The 20,856-nt window shown below is 39.2% G+C and overlaps 1 protein-coding gene across 1 annotated transcript; it reads left to right on the plus strand.

Moving 5' to 3' along the window:
• Positions 1-301: 301 nt before the first annotated feature.
• On the plus strand, positions 302-17,004 carry LOC131128605 (phosphatidylinositol transfer protein beta isoform-like). Its single transcript, XM_058071610.1, has 11 exons — positions 302-411; positions 2,454-2,484; positions 3,031-3,176; positions 3,356-3,447; positions 3,588-3,595; positions 3,692-3,766; positions 3,867-3,950; positions 7,031-7,108; positions 11,400-11,510; positions 12,007-12,129; positions 14,503-17,004. Exons 1-11 carry the CDS (start codon positions 392-394, stop codon positions 14,548-14,550), a joined length of 816 nt encoding a protein of 271 aa, XP_057927593.1. The 5' UTR covers positions 302-391; the 3' UTR covers positions 14,551-17,004.
• The last annotated feature ends 3,852 nt before the right edge of the window (positions 17,005-20,856 follow it).

Genomic DNA, 20,856 nt, shown 5'->3' on the forward strand with positions numbered 1-20,856 from the left:
TTCATTGCATGCAAAATTCTAAAAATAAAAAAGTACTTGTACGTTGGACACACAAAGGTGCTGCTCTTTGGAAGAGGTCAAAAGCCAAACTTTGCTTCTAGATAGTATCAGCAACCCAGCTGTAAGCTGTAATCCTATCCGGTCGCAAGTGAAATTATTTAACAGCCACCACCATTTGTATAGTAAATATTCATAATGACTTTTATCTGAAACATAATTAGCTTGGTTTTGTAGTTTTAACTGTCAAACAAATGGAATTATTTTATTGGCTGACGTACATAAGCGAACTGTTCCAGCGAATCATCGGTAGCGATGGGCGGGATTCAACTGTTCTAAGCAGCAATCAGCGGTCGCTACAGGCAGAACGGTCAGTTGGAAGAAGTACGACGAGATGGTCATCACCAGGGAGTAGTAAGTGTGATATTGCTGTCAATCCATTCTTTTAGACGTCTTTTGAGACCATGCTAAGATTTAAATAAGGGTTTTAGATCGTGGGTAGCGGGGGTTGATTGGTTGTACACTCGCAAGGAAACTTTTCATCATTGTGTCTTAAACACGAGGGGAAGGGTGGGATTGCCCAAGCACTACTGTGGCCTACCGGCGTTGACAGATTCCGTTATACTATCTGTTTCTTATATGTCCATGGAGAGTAGCTCACATATTAATACGTCAGTCCATGGCTGTTTTGCGATTTTTACCATATAAAAGTGTTGCTACTGTTCCTTAAAGTGAAGAACATTCTTGAACCATACGTTAGCTTCCTATTCACGAATGCTACGATAGCTAGTCATTTTAATAGCGGTGGGCTGTCACCTGGCGCTGCTATAGTTATCGCCACTCGACTTAAGTTAACCCTGTGTTCTTGCCAGGTTATCTTTTCGGACATAAATCATATTGTCGTACATAGTTGACTACTCTTCATGTAAATTGTTGCACTAAACTGTACTGTAGTTTGTTAGCTGTAATGTCAGCATTCAGTAAGGGTCGACGTTGTGCTAGTTAGCAATTAGCCCCAGTCTTAAGTTGGGTCAAACAAAAGTTGTCGAATCAAACAACAGTATTAGACGTGATCGATATATTTGCTTTTTAACGGATACTGACCACCACTTCATTTCCGGTAGCGATATTGACTGCAGCTATTCCTTCAAACTAAAATCACTTGTAGTATAACGAATGGGTTCATTTCTCAAAGAAACACTGCAAATACGTCAAATACTGTAATGTGCAATGCAAGTTGTGGCTCATATAAATGTGAAACATCTTGTCATTAAGTAGTCAAATGTACAGATAAGAATCTAACTAAGCCTGAAATAAGCCTGGAAAGCTGCACGTTTCTATGTGGCACAAACATCTGTATAAGGACAAAGTAAAATGCAAATTATGAAATTATTCAGCAATGCTGAATATTTTGCTGTAGAATACGCTACGAGGGGCTCTGTGATTCTTCAGGTGGTGTACTATTATATTACAAGTATTGAAGGACGATGTGCTTTATAGTGATTGTAAAATGCATGTTTACCATCCCAATGTGAAATATTTCCAGACGCCGGGCAGACTGACCCAACAAGCTTGTTGCTCTATGGGACATTGCACTGTTAGATAAAGTCGTCACCTGTGCGCTGATATCATTGCAGGCAGACAAATCAATATGATAGATAGATGGATACTTTATTAATTTCCAAGAGAAATTCACCTCCCAGCATCTTTGCAAAAATGTCAGAATAAACTTACTAATATGATCTGATTCCGATATCATTTTTCTTCCTGGTCCAGACCTAAAATATAATTTTGAAGTACTGAATATACTTCAGTCATACCCTGAAATATGATTGTACTAGTCTGCAATCATATTTATTATGAAATGCTTGGAAAACAGCACCTTGATGTAAAATATATATTTATTTTTTAAATTATGTTGGTGCCAAATCCCACATTTTTATTTTCGTTTTCTTAGACATAAAAGGCAAAATCGAGGGAATAATTGGTCATCCTAGCTCAAAAACTGATCACACATCTTGCAGTGAGACAGGAGAAAATGTCAACAATAAAGGCGTCTTGTGACTAAACATGGTCCATGTCAGATAACAAGCAGTGTCTTGAAATGTAATTAAATCAACTCAGTCAGTATAGGGCAGCTGTCACCAAACCAACCAATTGGAACATGCCATTAAATGACGCATGTACATATCACTGTGTCCACAATCAGTCACTATCATCAGTGCCATTGTGTCCAATTGGGCAGTAATGGCTTTAATGAGGAAAATTGGTGAGATCACAATCAAATGCCTTTTATACTATGAAAGTGACAGAGATATCTAACTTACGGATATGAAAATATTTATAATACATTGTTTTTTTACTATTCAGTAGATGTTGAGGCTATTATGTTGCATTATGTTTGTAAGACTATATACTGTAGCTCATCCCCCTCTCTCTCTTTCTTGCTTGACTAGCCGAGTGGTTTTACCCTGTAGTGTTGAGGAGGTGAGTCATTTTTTTTCCTTTTAACTTCTTGTCCTATGTCTTCTCGATAAATTGGGATCTTCTCACACTTTTGTTTAAAAAGTACAAACAACAACAAACACCACCTCTGAACAAAAGATAACGTGCATCTTCATGACAGACAAAAGTATTCTAATTTATGGGACTGGGACAGCACACGTTTCAAAACACATGCATTGTTTTGTGACTCAGTTAAGTAAACATGATGTTTTCATTGTACTTTTCTTAAAATTATTAAAATCTTGTCTCGTCTCCTTCTCGGGGACCCAATCACGTGCATTGTTTGGAGTTGGGTGTCTCATGACACCCCTAACGTGCAGTTTTCATCATCCTTGTACATGATGCTGAGCTAATCTATAAACTGTTACAAATAGCACAGAATTAATCTTTTTATGCTTGAACCCTCATTTGAGAGGTTCCACTATATCTGAGATACTACTTTGGTCTATTTTTTCAATAGAACATGCTGCCTCAATCTATCTCAACCAAATCTTCTGTTCTTAAACTTGTTTGTTGGTTGTGTTACAGTATCAAGTGGGACAGTTGTTTTCAGTAGCAGAAGCAAGTAAAAATGAGACGGGCGGTGGTGAGGGGATTGAGGTACTGAAGAATGAGCCGTATGAGAGAGATGGCGAAAAAGGACAGTATACACACAAAATCTACCATCTGAAAAGGTTTGTGACACCTCTGTGTTGACTTTGTTTTCAGTGTAATTGCAGTATGGTACCAGATAGTGGCAGCATTGTCATTATTGATACTGTATGTGCTTTTAAAGTAACAGAGCATTATGGACAATATTGGTTATACTTACACCAAATGTATTTTTTTGTCCTCCTCCTACATGACTCCACAGTAAAGTTCCAGGGTTTATTAGGTTCTTGGCACCAGAAGGTGCCTTTGTATTTCATGAAAAAGCTTGGAACGCATACCCCTACTGCAAAACCAGTGAGTCTTGTTTCCATAGTTGTGACATTACTTTAATACTTTCCACCATTTACTGAATGATTATCTTTTCTCACTGTGTTTAATATATTTCATAACCAACACGTTTTTGTTTTTCCTCCTTGCTTTCCGTGTTTGGTCAGTTGTGACGGTAGGTGTTCTTTAAATAGCTTGTTTATTTTGATCAATAAATGAATAGATGATAATTTACTGCATTCTAATAAATCTATAATTCATATTTCTGCAGAATGAGTATATGGAAGATAATTTCTTCATCAAGATTGAGACGTGGCATAAACCAGATCTTGGAACACAAGAAAATGTGAGGACCTTCCCGTCACACAAAGTCATCTTAGTTTGTGTATTGGCCTACATATGCATTTTCAGGCATTATGTGTTTTATTTTCATGTTTGTGCTGTAGGTGCACAAAGTAGACCGTTCATCATGGAAGGAAGTCACCGTTGTACCTATTGACATTGCAGACAGAAGCCAAGTTTCCTCTGCTGTGAGTAGTCTGCCTGCATATGGACAAGCATTGTTATTGCATGCTTATCACTAAGAACACTGTCTGTGAAGAGAGATTATCCGTTTAATGGCCAATATTTTTCTAAGTCACTTATTGTGGAATTTTGCCCATCATTCACAATCCTTATGTGAAACATGAACACATTTATTTCCCTTTCTGTGCATTTTAACACAAGAAAACAAGTTAATTTGAACTAGCTTACAATGAACATCATTGGGAGACACCTATTTTGACTATGAAGCCCTCTAAAAAAAAGATGCGTTGTTGTTGATGTTGACATACTACATGCTGTGATCATGCAGTTTAACATGTACAGTGATCATAGTTGCAGTAGGCCTATCTTGGTGTATTTTGATGATTTAAAACGCTACTGAATTCTTTCCTTGGCATATTGATGCTGACACGACAGCGTCATTCACAGACAGAAGAGTGGGTACCTAGCTCTCAATTTCGCTACAAAATTCAACAGAAATGCCATAATTTTTTTATGTATCAATGCGAGAAAATATGTTTTGGTAATGTTTTGAAAACATGTGTCTCCCATTGACAGTATTGTAAGCTCGTTGAAATTAACTTGTTTTTTTAGTGTTATAGTAATGCACAGAAAGGGGAAAGAAATATGTGTTAATTTCTCACATAACCCATCATCCATCAGTACGAGTCTGGGCTTGTTTTCCAGAGACTTTGTGTACCAAACATGCACATTAGCATTCAATAAGGTCATCAAACCTTACCTTCATACATTCCCACATAGTATCAGCATTTGGCAGCAATATGAGGTGAAAGGGTATTAGCATTTGGCGGCAAATATGAGGTGAAAGGGTAAAATACAGTATCATGGTCTGTGTGAATTTTACTTGGAGATTAATAAAGTATCGGTGTGAGGCGGTGTGTTCAAAGACCGTCAAAGTGACCGTCAAATCATCACTCTCAATAAAGATTCAACAACTAGGGAATTTCTAACTGTATATACATAAACTTTTATGTAGTCGTCGTTGTAGTTGCGTATACAATCGTTTACCACAAAAAGATTTACATCCCTACTTATTATAGACTTTCTATAAACTTTTTCCATCTGTTATGAATTATGAGTTAACGTGGACAAAATGTGATTGATTGTGATTAAATATTCTAATCGATTGATGGCCCCAATTTATTATTAATTTATAATTATAAGCATCTATATACATATAGCACTACTCCAACCATCATAACAGCGGAACTGTTTGATTGGAGAATGAAACATTTTATAGCATATGTAATTAAACATACCATATGTTAATATCAAATGATGATAGTGATAAGATTTTTCTGCATTTCCAAGATTTTCTGTAGATGCATATTGCTGTTATGTATATCACATTTCCTCATTAAATTTTGGCAGTGTGTGTTGTTTGGTTACTGGTATGACGTATCAGTATGTGTGCGTGCGCTCATACGTGTGTGTTTGCTCTGCGAAGTTAACGAGGTGGACATGTTTGCCTTTCTGGAGTAGTGTGTTGTGTCTGAGGGCCCTATCAGCTCTCAGCCTCGGGCATGGCTGCAGGGCCTGGGACGTACCGCCGGCACCGATGAGTTTGTTAGTGTAATTACAGTTTGCAGTTCTTCATATGGCAGAACTAGATAAACACACACACTTGGGCTCTAACACATTTTGGTTTACTTGAGGAGTTGCTCCTTTTTGTCTGCGATGGCACATCGATTCACAGACCTCATTAGTGCAGCACACTGCATTGTTATACGACTCAAGTGCTCAGCATTAAAACAGTCAAATTAGTAGTGTGTGTGCATGTGCCTCTATCTGCGTGTGTGTTCCACACATTTTGCACCCTCATGTTGGCTGATAGCCCTGAAAAATAGCTTTTAGCTGCAGGCACATCATGATTTATTTAAAATTGCTGGGCCCTCGAGCAATTGATATATTCAAGTTTCTGTTTCTCTTGCCCTTCTCATAAAGTTAATGTATATACTCTGTATCCTCAGTACATTCCAATTTTACAACAGGATAGGCAATACAAACGAGTTATTGCAGCTTTAATGACCGCATCAATGAGTTGGTCTTTCTGCATTTCATTCACACAAGCAGCAGTATGATCAGAGTATGACAAACATGCCAAAGTTGCGATACACAAAGGCATGGTTATTCATTTAAAAGGCCAGGACAAGATGATGTTTTAACATTACGAACATTAAGAAAACATTGCATTACAACATTACATTAACAAACATTTAACATTAAGAAAACTACAATGACAAAATGTAGGACTGAACAAACAGATGTTTTATTAATGATGGCAGTTGTAGAAGCTACTACTAATTTATATTATCTAAGGGCACGTGTTAAACCGATTGCCGATTGCAGTAGATGAGGTGTGTATTTGCATACACTGCAAAGAACTACAGTTCCAAAGATGCTTAGTGTATGAACCAAGGGAGCAGTGAATTTCCAAAATAGTATCACATGTTTTGATATCGACCAATATCAAAATTAATCAAATGACGGCATAAATCCTTCATAGTTTTATTGCTTATTTTGTAGTGTTGAATATTAGAAAAGGTTTGATCACGTGTTATTACTCAGAGAACAATAATCATCAACAGTAGGTATGAGGGGGAGAAAACTGACCAATTTACTGTACTTGATGCATCAGGGGTATATATTTATCAACAATGTAGTTTGGTCATAATATAACGAAGTGCTGAGTTTAAACTCAACGTTACTCACCGTCAATAGGGGCTAATCATCATTTCTGTTATGGCTAGTGACTCCTTGTCGGCTTATGTTTCCCATATGATGCTGCTTCAAATGTGCAGTTTGGTCAACAGTAAACTTCACCAGTTCTGTGCCACCATGGGACAATTGTGCAGAACAAGTTTTGCACTCAGCTGCATAGTCTTTTTCAGACTTTTCCGAGGAATACCGCCACTAATCTTGTCGCACACTGAATTATATGTATGTTGGTAAATTTTCAATTGACTCTTCCAAGCTTGTAGAGTTTGATGCATTTGTTTTTAAGGGGATGTGTTGTATGCCATATTAACTGTCAGTTGTCATCTAGGACTACAAGCCAGATGAGGACCCTGCCATATTCAAGTCAGTCAAGACCGGAAGAGGACCACTTGGGCCTCATTGGAAGGTATTCATATTGGACTTTTGTTTCGAACATGGTACCATGTGTCTATCTGTTGTCATTTATCATTCGAGTAAAGACTATTGGCAGACTCTTCTTTCCATGTAAGAGGTTGAACAGTGGACCAGCACAGATTGTGCTGAGCCTTATCGAGTATTCAGCTCCCCCCCCACCCCAAAAAGTTTGGCAAGGGCTGTATATTTCACAACTATGGCCACAGATGTTGGACCAGGTGTCTCATTTATAAAAGCCAAAATGGGACTTGAAAATAGCATTAGCATTTAACTGTTGTACACTGTTCCACTTCCAGTTCAATTTTAAAAGCCAAACCTAATTTATAAAATACAGCAGTCCATAGAATTATCAAAATCTGTAAGGAAAATCCAAAATTACGTTGAATAGCACTAAAGGGGAACTGCACTTTTTTTTTTAATTTTGCCCATCAATCACAGTCCTTAGGTGAAGTGCAGTTCCCCTTGAACATTTAAATATATGCAGGTCATCAGTCGTAGTTTATTACAAACAACATTGTCCCTGTCAAGCCTAATCATAACGCAGGGAAAATTAACCTAACCTAATAGAGCAGGTAAATAAAAACATTGCGGTAACGATCAAACTTTGATGTTAAACAATATTGCAGCATGGAAAATATTACAGATTTGATGTGGATTTTGTCCGAGAATGTGAATGCTGTAAAATGTCTTCATCTTGCACATGATCAATGCAATTGATTACACTCTTGTTGCCATCACCTGTGGCTATGACAAAAGAATATTTGGCAGTGGAATGTTGAGTGTTAATAATTGAGTGTTATTGAATTTTTCTTTCACCTCAGATTCAACTTGTCTTTTGTTTCCTCTGTATCCTATGGTACCTATGGTAACCAGGTTTTAACTTTGAGGGTTACTACTGTAACACAAAACAAAATCTACACAGGGTCCTCTGTTTACAGCATTTTGTGGTAATGAATGCTCTCTCATGAATTAAAGACTAATATTGGTCATTAAATACAGGACTCACACATGCAGGGTTGCAACCATCACTAATGATAAATTGTATTGAAATGTCGACCTGGATCTTGGAAGGATGAGGAGGGGGTTTATGAACAACCTCTCTATCGCAAAAACAAGAGGTTTCATGGCTTTACTGGGATGGAAATCACTTTGGACGATATGGACCTTAGAGTCTATTACTACTATTATAATTGTTGAGTTGTTTCACAGGATGATAATATAATTTAATTCAGCTGAGTCTTGTATAAAAAGCTACAAACATTAACCCATATAATACACTGAAATTGTAATTTATTGATTTATTGGTCGCAAAAGCAAGTGCATTTAGTGTCTACCGAAGTAGATCAGTGAAAACAAATGAACAGTAAGCGCCGACAGTTATTACAAGGCAAGCTAACTGGCTAGCCGCGGCTTGAACGGGGACTGTCCATGAACTCGGAGTGTTAAAATATGAATCCTCTTTAAGCGATATCTTCAGCTGTAACATGGACTGGTGAGAGACACAAACTCATTGTAATTGTTTGCTGGCAAGCGAATAGGCTAATCAACACGCGCTGTTGCTTAGCAACAACAACAATGCCAAAGAGTGTCTTGTTCTCCAAGCTTTTACTTCTGTGACATTGACTTCTCCATCTCTCTTTCTTTCTCTCTCTACGTGTCTGTCTCCATCTGTTTGTGTAAGCAAGCAAGAGCACAAATCCATCTATTTGGACAGTTACCTTGTTACGTCCCATGTCATGAGTTATTTGGGAAACTTGACAAACTTAGTACTTTATTTAATTTAATTTACATGTGTGATTCTTGGTGAAGTGCCAGTGGTCAACAGGCTCAGTAATTAGCATTTTCATTCATGATGCATTTGCTTTGCATTGGCCCCCAATTGGCTCACCATATGAAGACCACCCTGCGCCACACATTTCCAAGCGGAGTGTTTACAAACGGAAGCTCACATGCAGCTTTGTGTGTACGTGCATTTAATTTCCCCAAGACTCTGTCCTTAAAGACTTAAGGATGCTTGTTTAATTTTTACTTGGTTATAGCACACTTTGATACATAAAGGTGTTTTGCACCCCAGCACAATTATCTGTCTGTATTTATCAGGAAAACACTGAGCTAGAGTGAAACTGCAGGAATGTAGCTGCCGGTTGATCAAGACAGAACCACTCTCTCACTTCTAATTGGAGTTAATAGAAATTCACCAAATAACCAGGGCAAATAATGGTTTTATTCTCTAAGCTTTTTACTTCTGTGTCCATCTCTCTCGCTTTCTCTCTGTGAATGGTACTGGTGCACTGCACAAAGTGGATGGGATGGTGAACTTAACTTCCATATTCATTTTAAATTAACAAAATTTGGACTACAATTGGGTCTTCCAGTAGGACAGTGATCACAAACACATCAAAACTAGTTTTGGAATAGATTAAACAGGTTAACATTAAACCTCTGGAATAGCCATCCTTGAGCCCTGACTTGAACCCTATTGAATATTTGTGGACTGCGCTTTAAACTAAGAAAACAACAATTCTGCCAAGAAAAGTGATTGAATATTTACTGGGCTAGAAGATTGTTGGCTACAAAAGTGTGTGATTGACACTAAGGGATATTTAACCAAATATTATAGGATGTATAATATCATAATTTCTGGTGTACAAGACGCAACTTTTTCCTAAGCTTTGTACCTTGAGGCTCGTACAGCGGTGTGAGTAATATATTCTCATCTCATGACATCTATACTTCAAACTACAGTACTACTAATTGTTTAAATACTGTGCCGCTCGCAAGTCAGTGAGGAAATGGTAGCGATTCATTTTGGCAGGAGCCAATCACAAGCTATAAGGGAACTCATAACAAGCTTGTCAACTCATCGGAAATCGCAGGTCATTACTCAATATAATATACTCGTAACAGGCTGATTCACTGTCATATTAGAAGGCTAAAATAGTCACACAGCAACTTAACACTTCGCAGCTATATATGTCAAATAGAAGACAAGTACCAATATGAGTTTAAAATATTTTTTTAGTGACTATTTCAACTTTTCCCCCATATTGCATTATTCCTAGCGCCGCAGTTCAATGGCTTCAATGAGCTCTCTCTGGTGGCCCAGCAGCCATGATTGTTAATGTAACCTGTGCAAACATTTGATTGGAGGACTGTTGCGCTCCCATATACTATAAACGCAACGGGCTCTTGTTGTCTTTCCATCAGACCTTCTTCCTTTTCAACAGCTCTGAAAATCTGAGCCCCCAAAATTTTAGCGTTGTCAAACTTTTTCTTTTTTCTTCCAGAAATTCCTCACCACAAAGGCAGCCAACTGCTTTACATGTATGAAATAAAGAAATTCAGCTTTTTGGTTTTAATTAGATTATTTTCTCGTAGACTGTGGACATGGAAAGCTAGGAAAAAAAGTAGTTATGCGACAACAGAGGCGCAATTTGTGCCAGCTTCACGAGCAATACAACTCTTGTCTATCTCTGCATGCACACATGCTTGCATATCGCTTCGCTTTGTATTTCTGAAAACTTCTGCTGCTTTGAGTGGGGCACAGAGAGGGAGAGAAGAAATGTCACCGAAAGTGTTTTGATGTAGAATGCGTTTCATGTGAAGTTCTCCTTTTGCGATGACAACTTTTCTAAACCCACTGCAAATTTAGAAATGTTTCTCATTTCCCTTCTCTCGCTTTGCTCACTGATGGCAGCATCAAACACCAGCAGGATGGGGGCGAAGGAGGCAAGTCTGTGGCATTTTCTCCTGGTTTGTAGAGCCCGAATGAATTGATTAATTAAACAGGTGTTCTCTGAGGCTTCTCTGGGACTGTTCTGGGGGCGAACAGGTCCTCGGTGTTAATAATGTAACCAGCTTTGCACCACAACGCCCTTATCACATTTCCACTTCCGTTTTATCTGCCTTCTGTGGCCACAAAGCCATGCCTGTCGGGAACGGTGTCACTGTCGGGGCGGAGGCAGAGAACAAGTCCCTTGATCTAGAGTTTATCCACTTTGCTCCTCCACCGCCTTCCCCCGTTCCCTTTCTTTTCTTCTTGTCTGCAGAGAACAGTACAGAACACAGAATGGGTTTAGAAAGTGTGTTATAGATTAAGGTGCTTTTATCTTTGCACAGTCAACTCCATTTGCAGAGTTTTATGTATTGACTTTTTTTTAGCCTTAAATGCTGCCAAGATTAGTCTTGAAAGGTATTCTCTTCGCTGTCTGCTGTTTTTTTTTTTTATTATTTCATCATATGAAGCTTCTTTCTTGTGATTCTTTTCCTGTTTCTCTCATTAGAAAGAGCTGGTTTCCAAAACTGACTGCCCGAGAATGTGTGCCTACAAACTGGTCACAGTCAAGTTTAAATGGTGGGGCCTGCAGGGTAAAGTGGAGAGCTTCATCCATGAGGTTAGAGCCACGTGTCTTGACCAGGATTGATTCTTTAATATTAAGAGTTTTTTTGGGGGGGGTTTAATCTGTCAACTAATTTTGATGTATTGTGTATATACTTTTGCTACCATTAATTACATTTTGCATGATTTTTTCCTGTAAGTGTATACAGTCCTCCCTCATTTCTTGTGCTTAATTGTTTTCAAACCTGGCAGGGATAAGTGAATTTCCATGAAATGGGATTCGATATTAGTTCATTTTTGTAGTCGGAGCATCGAAAACCTGTTTGACTTTCTAAATGTAGTTAACATTATTAGAGCCCTGTAGACATGAAATGATGCCCTTATAGTCACCCTTTACCTTTCCTATTACTCTTTTATTTATTACTCTGCAGGGACATAAGAGACAAAGCCATTTCCATATAGAATGGGAGAGTCTGACATTTTCTAAATTTTACAAATGTGCACATCAGCAAAGTTATCAACACAGCCCCTGCCCTACTAATTTATTTCAGCAAGAGAAGAGGATCTTCACAAACTTTCACCGTCAACTCTTCTGCTGGATTGACAAGTGGGTGGACCTAACAATGGATGACATTCGGCGGATGGAGGCAGAGACCCAGATGGAGCTGGATGAGGTGAGTACACTGAGCTTGTAAAATAACCTTTGATTGATCTTGTCAATATGATACCATTTTAAATTTGTGCACTCCATGACATTCAAATCATTCATAAATAGGACAAAGATTTTTAGTTTTTGCAGTGATCAAACTAAAATTAAGACCGAGCTTAGTGAAACACATTACGATATTTTATCCATCAACCAAGTGAGTGAGACATGCACTTCCTTGTTCTATTACACAGTATTGCCTACTCTAAATGACTAACTGATTTGTGAGCTAAACATTTTCCATCTTAACTTGCAGCGCTGTCTTTTTGCAGATTAAATAAAACCTTTTTGTTTGTTTTTTTTCTCGTTCTTGCGTTGCCACTATCACCATAGTACACCACTATCCGTATCTGTACTCGTGATAGGCAGTGTATAAACCGGAAGTTGCTCTAAATTTTTCAAAACTGGCAACAATCCTTGTGAGCATTACACAGTTAGCATGTCAAAAGAAACACTCCCCGTCTTGCTAGTTCTTATTCTGACTCATTTTTTGTTCATTAACGACTCCTCCATTCCTTAACCAATTCAAACAAATCCAACATGAAAATGTTCAGCTCACTCTGGACGAGTTTGCTACCTATTCACACTTTTCAAAATATTCCCACATTTTAGTGCAATTTTATATTTTCTGTGGAAATTGTCCCATTTAAAATGAATGGACAATTTAAGAGGCGCCCTCTGCTGGTGAATGTTTCATTAATGAATCACTATGTGTCTTCAGCAGTGATGGCATGGCTTGGTTTATAAAAGTACGGGCTTCCCAACACAAAGCTACATGGTTCAATTCCCACTTATGCGTGTAATTTAATCACTGCCACCTACCAACTAGTTAGGATCAACGGTTGAAGGGAAGAAGACGGTCAACTCTGACTTTCTTTTTTTTAATAAAACTTTGTTTTGGATTGCCAAGGCACACCACTACGTCTTCAACAATGACAGAATGTTGTCCACAGTGTATCCCACCTTTTCTGTTGCTGCAGACTTCACTGCATTTACTCTTTTGCTGTTGTCTGACTGTTCACTGAAATTGTACACACATGTATGTGTTACACTTTACAGTATAGTGCAGTCTGAATTATTTTATTGGCCCGGATTCAACAAGCTAGCAGAATGGTCCATTAAAACCACATATCATGTTTGCATGAGCACGTGTTGACTGTGTAAACTTGTGATGTCCCGCTGGATATTTCAGTACATCTCTGCTAACCTTTTTCAGTCATGCATGCACATTATAAGAAGCCCTCTCTTTTTAAAGTTAAAGGCGGAAGCCCGGATCAAGCTTAGTACCCACAATCCTCAGCAAAAATGCATGCATTTTAGTGACATACTGTAAATCACAGGCTTCTCATTTCTGTGAATCACATTCTCTGTGAAACCTTACCCACTGATTTTCTTAGAACTTTTGTCCATAAAAGGGGAAAAAAAGTAAGAATTCACGCTATGCTGAACTGTACTGGCGTAGCCTAAACGGGCCAGGCTCAAACATTCCATGCTGTCTACCAGCATACTGCATTGTCCCAGCATGTGTTTCCCATTTTCCTTGTGAATAAGTAAATGTTGCTTAGCATCAAAGTGGGCCGTGGTAGGGACGAGGTTGTCGTTGTGCAAAATGATACTGGCGTGCGATGCTAGCTAGTAAACACTGTGTTATCGTTATTCAACTTCTTGACTGCATGGGGTGAACGACAACCTCAGACATCAATGTATGGTGCCTCCTAACCAAAATAGTCATTTTGTGCATGCCAATGTGCAATGCTTCTGTCAGAGAAGAGGGAAAGAAGTGAAGGCCAAAGGAGCGCTTACCTTCAAGATGGCTCCTTTTCCCTCATTAACATACAAATGGAATTCTGCCTTTGAAAAAGAGTCTGAGCAATGATTGAGTGAAAGAGGAGAGAAGATTTGGGGGAGGATGGAAGGAGGAGAGTGAATCCTTATGCCGTTTTATCAGATCTGTCTGGTCTTCTGTTTAGAGCCACAGTTGGTTTGAACTCTTCCATTAACGTCTTGAGCTATCAGATTCTACCACTAATTGGCTTTCCGAAGCCATCAGCCTCAGGGCTGGCGAATCTGAAATAGATGCTTTTTATCTACCTAGAAAATAAACAAGATACTTGATTAGTAAAGTTTGGATAGGTTGTTAGAAAACAGTCGGTCTATTTTTGTGAAGTGCTTTGTAATGTAATAATAATAATTATTATTATTAAGTACATGCAACCACGTTTGGAAAAGTTCCACCCACAAGCAGGCAATTTTTTTTTTCAATGCTGCAAATATTCACTTACTTGTCCTCACCTGTTTAACTTCCATAGCATAACAAGCTCTTTCTTCTGCTTCTCCACAGCTTCGCAGTAAAGGTGAAGTAAGAGGAACAAGTGCTGCCGACGATTAAAGCAGCAAAGGATTTTAGACAGCCACAATGGCGGCTGCTAATAGGGCTTCTTCTGTGGCACTTTTTACCCATATCACTTTGGAGATGGAGACCTGTAATCAATAGAGCAGATCCCCATCCTGTACCCAATCATAGGCCATCTGTCATCTGAGCATGATGAATTGATTACTAGAAACCACCACCATCTTCACTGGCTTAATTTACATTTCTCTGCCTTGTGGACGGATATGAAAACAAATGTTTTGATCAAGATGCATTTCACAGAAGCAAACTGATCTGCTAAAACTGCTGTTGGCAGATGCTGGACCAAATATTTCCTCCGTATTACCTTGGCTCTTTGTGTTTTTATTCCCAAAACATTCTACCTAAGTGCTATATCTCTCACTGTTTTAACTTGACACGCTGTGGCTCTACAGTATGCATTCCTCAGTGTTTGTGTGTCATACTCGTGTTCCTTCCTGTTGCTCCACAGCACTCATTAAGAGATTACTAACACCTTTTTCACCTCAGCCCATTGTAATCCTTCCATCATCAGCCCACCTAACCAAAAGCACTGCATCTTATTAACACTGACAATCATGCCTGTGCAGGTCTTCATATCCACTCCGCACGAACACACACATGCATGTGACGCATCATAAACAGGCATAAACAGACATGCGCGCACTCACAGGTTCAAATGCCTTTGCAGTGACTGGACCTCTCAAAGAACCTTGGCAGATACACGCAGGCTTGATCAGCCAGGCAATGTTAAAGGGATAGTTTGGGTGTTTTGACACCCCCATAAGCAGTGAAGTCCGTCAACAGCGACTCACTCCCCACTTTGTGAACTGAGCCGACTTCAGCAGTGGACAGGCTGGTGCATGAAGTGATACAACAGCAGAGAAAATAATGCCGAGCAATTTGTGAGCTCTGATTTTTTTCGAGTAGTCATTTTGTGATGCAAACTTATTGTGCTTTTGATGGCATAGTGTTTTGAGAAGAGAGAACTGTGTAACTGTCCCCAGCAACTAGCCGAACTCTGCTCAGGACACAAAGTAGGAAGTGAGTCGCTGTTGACAAACTTCACTGCTTATGGGGGTGTCATGTAACTTCATGTCAACAATCTAAACGATCCCTTTTGATTTGGATGTTTCTTCGCATTTCCCCAACACAGTCATGCTTTGCATACAACATGGAATTCACCATGGTGCATGTCCTAAGGGGAATGGTGCTACTCCCCTTAGTTTTCTTTCTCTTGCCCATCTTTACACTCCATTTTAGCGCCTCCCCCAGTTCGTCCTAGTAGCCTCATTCAGCTGGTCGAGCAGACAGTGTCCAATCAGCCTGGTGTGTTTACATAAGTGCTATCAGTGCCACCTGCAACTTGCCTTAACCTCTGAACCTTTCGAACCTATCAACTACTGTAACTCTGCAACCAATTGCTCGCTTTAGCTACCTCGCTTGTTGGTGACTGACACCTAAAGGTTAGCACTTGCTATTACTGTAGCAGCTACTTGTTGGGAGTTGGGGGATTTGCAGGGCTGCAGTTTAATTTCGTGCTGTGTTACTTTTCCTCCAGTGTAATTTGATTTCATGTTTTTTTTCTTTTGTGAGTTCTCTCAAGTTCCACCGACTATTTGATATGCATGCCATATTAATGAGCTCTGAGTTTCAACCCCATGCACTTTCCGTATAGCCTGTATAATCTGGTAAGGGCTGTCAGTTTTTTTTTTAGTATTACACACATGTACTGTTCATATGGTTCACTCCTTTCAAAATTGATTCTCTCCCAGAGTTTATTTTTATGTGATCACGAGAACCATAAGACATTTCATTCTTATTAGTCCTACAGATCCAAAGAGTGTTAATTCACTTGTTTACAGCTGGTAAAATAGGACAATAAGGCAGCAATTAAAGACGTTCTCGATCTTTTTGATATTGTTGGCCCCAACAATTTATTTTTTACACCTAATATGCTTTAATTGGAAATATTTTCAGGTACAAAGTGATTGTTGGATAGCATGAATTGTAAATTTGTCTTTAGATAAGTGTTTCAGAAAAACCCTCAGTGTAAACTGTGCAGTACATTTACATGTCAGTGATTCCAGTGTCTGACAAAACCCACTGGAAAAAAAATTCAGCTCAGCTGTCAGGATGGACATCTGGAAAGAGATGGAAAGATTGCGTTCTTGCATCAACTATGCTCTCATGTCCTGAATTATGAAATATACAACTGAAAAGAATTCCAAACGCTTTTTTTGTTTTTTAGATGTTTTTGATTTTGATAATCAGGGGAACACTGTAATGAATGTATAAATGTGCCTTTTCTGCCTTTAAATCCTGAAATGACCTTAAGTATATGTTATCTTATCCAATAAATTTTGAGGAAAAAAAATTATCTTGTTTGTAAATTTTGTCCCTTGGGTTTATGTTGCAACTTACCATTGGCTTGTGGGTTATCCTGAGGTTTCTCACCTCCATGTAAAATCGTGTTTTTTCTTCCTGTTATTGTTTTTAATAGATGTCCATTAAAAATGTGTGCACTCTGAAGATTTGTCACCAGGCTTAAAATTATCTGCAGCTGCAGGAAAAGTTTTAAAATAACAAGGGTTGATTTTAAAGTGCAGGAAGGACTTGTCTATCTGCCAGCTGTGATACTGGCCTTTGTTATACTTTGGAAAAAGAGTCTTGTTCTGTTGAAAGGAAACCCCTTATTGCTGACTTAGAACAACCTAATTCTGTAGTGCAGTTTCTAAAAGAGATGGGCATGCTTGCCCACGCACCACCTGCTATATAGCAACTCACAATATTCTTCTGTAGGCATTTATGGGTCTCCCCTGTGGAGCACATGTATGTTGGAATATGTATATATAATACACATATTTTTTCAGGAAAATGTGTCAAAAGAGACATAATTATGAAATAAGTATATTTTTTTCCAAGACTAACTTTAGTTGTCTTGTGTGGAACTTTGGGTATTGTCAATTTGTCCAGAAGGTCCGACTTCAATTGGTTCCAAACAGAAATAATGTCAATATAATAGAATTTTATCATTTGAAAGTTACAATTTTGCTTTGAAAAGTCTTGTCACACACCAAAATGTATGAAATTATTTTTGAAAACAAAAACAGGGCTACACGGTGGTTAGCATGTAGGCCTCACAGCTACGAGACCTGAGTTCCATTCCACCCTCGGGCCACTTTGTGTGGAGTTGTCATGTTCTCATGAGTCATGTTCTCCCCGTGCGTGTGTGGGTTTTCCCCGGTACTCCGGTTTCCTCCCACATAGCAAAAACATGCTAGGTTAATTGGCGAGTCCAAATTGTCCATAGGCATGAATGTGAGTGTGAATGGTTGTTTGTCTATATGTGCCCTGTGATTGGCTGGCGACCAGTCCAGGGTGTACGGCGCCTCTCGCCTGAAGACAGCTGGGATAGGCTCCAGCACCCCATGTGAGGATAAGCGGTAGAAAGTGAATGAATGAAAACAAAAACATGAGAACACAAAGTCAGGGTGCATTGCTGTAAGAATTTTTATTGGCTGTGACTCCTATGAGCTTGGAGGACTTCATATGTCTCAGCAATGACTCATACATGTTTGATAACATTATCGGGAATGGCAAAGTAAGCAGTCTTGCACTATTCCGACTTCATGAAGATTCTTTGGTTTCATCTTCCAAGCTTCCTCCATCTAAACCCAAGACATGCTCAATAATGGGCGACGTTAACTGAAAAACACAATGACCTGGGCGGATGCTAACCAAGGTTCAACTGTATTCTTAAATGTTCTGAACTACATTGATAAAAGCGTTTGCCGCACATCCTGCTACAATACTGGTCAAGGAAGTGGCTCAGTGAAGATTCCATTCAGAGTTTTAGCATGTTTTTCTGCTGGAGTCTCCTCTGGGGCCAATTTTGCCTGGGGGTTACAGCTTTTCTTTGGCAAGGAAATGTATTTTGGGTTTACCGCACATTGACCGTGATGTCAAAAGTACTTCCTCAGCTTGGGTCAACTTTAGCCGCAGCGATTCTCACGAGCCTTTCCTGTTGTTCTGGGAGGTGCAGTAGGTGTACGTGGGGAAGCGTCGACTGTCGCAACCCTGCCCTCGGTACAATACAATAGCGCCTCTCTGATGACAGATGCTGCTTAACCTGCTCTGACCCATAGAGCTGTGATGTTGCAGCTGAGTGACAGGCCCAAAGAGGACACACACAGCTCCACTCCACACTGGCTCAATTACACAGGACACTGTCCACCAACGAGGGAAGGAACTGTCTCTTTGGGCAACCCCGTTGCGATAATGTATGACTGTCTTTTCGTAGGGCTCGCCATCATAAATTTAGACCAGAAAAGGACACCCGCTTGTGCTGGCTTGTCCCATTGAGTAAAATATTGAGACAAATTGGGCGCTAAATGACAGCTGAGTGGAGTGTTAGTGTGACTGTCCATTGTCATGACGTCGCCTCAGTAGCAGCCCTGAGATGCATTTGTCATCACTCGATGCTCAGGGGGAAAAAGACCATGCCATCAGTTTGTCATACTTAACTTGTCTGTCTCCATTTGAGGAGACTCTAGAGAGAGAGAGAGACCTCGCCGGAGATGATGTGCAAGAGCATTAGAACTAGTGTGGGAACAATTCCATATTCATTATCCTGATTTCCCCAACTCTCGCTGCAGCAGAGTCTACTTGTTTCTTGTATTGTTAATGGGCTTTTGTTCACAAAGCTTTTACCAGCTGAACATGAATGTTTCGAAGTGATAGCAGACATGTCTGGGATGACAAAGTATTTTCATATGCAAAGATTGTCTGTTTGTCTGTAAAATAATGATGCTAAATCTAGCTTGGGTTTAGATATAGAGACGGTTCTCCAGCGACCAGGTGACAAAAATTGTAGTGAGAGCTCCCCCCCCCCCCCCCCCCCCCACACACACCCTCCTCCCTCATCAACACCACATGAATATCAGCCTCAGAGCATCTTTCTGGAGAAGATAGACAATTTTACCCATGGTCCCCTAAAAAAAATAACGTCCCTGTCTTCTGGCTTTCAATTTCTGTCCTTTGAGCAAGCAGTTGTGCATATTCGACACCTCCTATTCGCCCCCTTCCTTCTTAGAATTCCAAATATACAGTACATACTTGCACATGATCCTATATTCCTTACAGTTTCTGGCAAGCTGTGACACCCAGCCCCCTTCTTTTCTTCCATTCTCCAGAAACATGTGACCATTTGACCATATTTATTCATAAAAAAAAAATCCAGCTATTTCACTGAAATTAATTTAACAAAAATCACGTATGCAAGCATATGTTAAAATGAGGGCAATATCAAGATATTTATATTAGCACACATATACGGCCAAATCAAGGTTTCGTCATCTTCAAGCAAGGTTTCATTGCGCTTCTGCAGCATCTCCAAAAGCAGCCGCTAGGTGTCACTGTGTCTGTTTGGGAAAAAAAAGACCTCCTAGTTTCCCTCCAAATGCTAAAAGGCTAGTTTGACACCAAAATGCCTGGAAGCTCACTTGTCCACACTGCTGTATAGGAATAATCTAATATGGCGTTCTAAGAGGCCTATATAGTACTTTCAAATTTCACGTTTCTTGGCTTTCAACAAACCTAATCATTTTTTTGAGGAATATTTTAGTATACAGACCAGAGAAATCTACTTGAAATAAATATATTTTCTAAAATCACAGGTTCCCTCAAAATAGTGGAATATTTTATGAGCAATTTCAAAACATGAAATGCCCAGTATATTAAAGGGCCAACAAAATAAAACCCCATTAAAAGAAGCAATTCTGTAATTGTCGTCCTATGAATTTCATAACAGCAATTGTATCTACGAAGTAATCCTGTTTATGTTGCAAAAATTATGATCTGGACGCCTGCGCTGAATTTAAAACAGAACATTTTTTTATGGCTATCAAGATTTTTAATCTTCACCTGACACACGAGTAAATATACGATACAGTTAAATAACATTGCATCAATCAATAGATTTAAGTAGTAGTCATTTTGTTTTGTGCATAATTCATAATACAAGCACTCTGTCTTCCACTGCAGCTGCTAGCCGTTTTTTTCTAAATATATTTTAGAACCTGGTGGAAATGTACAAACAATTATGGCAATGATGGTGATTTTGATATTCGCTAACAAAAACAAATAGTGAAAGTCACTGCAAAGAGTGTAATTTACACGTAAAGGCTTACATGCTATCCAGTGTGGAGGACCACCTTAAAAGTATTTGTCCCGCCCCCATGCGCTATTCTGGTGTGCTGATTGGCTGCCGTCTCATGCATGGAAGTGCTGCTGGAAATGCAAAAC

The sequence above is a fragment of the Doryrhamphus excisus genome, chromosome 4 (genome assembly GCF_030265055.1).
Source record: "Doryrhamphus excisus isolate RoL2022-K1 chromosome 4, RoL_Dexc_1.0, whole genome shotgun sequence".
Classification (NCBI taxonomy): domain Eukaryota; kingdom Metazoa; phylum Chordata; class Actinopteri; order Syngnathiformes; family Syngnathidae; genus Doryrhamphus; species Doryrhamphus excisus.

Excerpts from the sequence above, each read along its gene's own strand:
- LOC131128605 (XM_058071610.1), top strand. The coding sequence starts at position 392 with ATGGTCATCACCAGGGAGTA. Across the intron at positions 3,951-7,030 it reads GAAGCCAAGTTTCCTCTGCT|GACTACAAGCCAGATGAGGA; the intron begins GTGAGTAGTCTG and ends GTTGTCATCTAG. Across the intron at positions 7,109-11,399 it reads CACTTGGGCCTCATTGGAAG|AAAGAGCTGGTTTCCAAAAC; the intron begins GTATTCATATTG and ends TTCTCTCATTAG.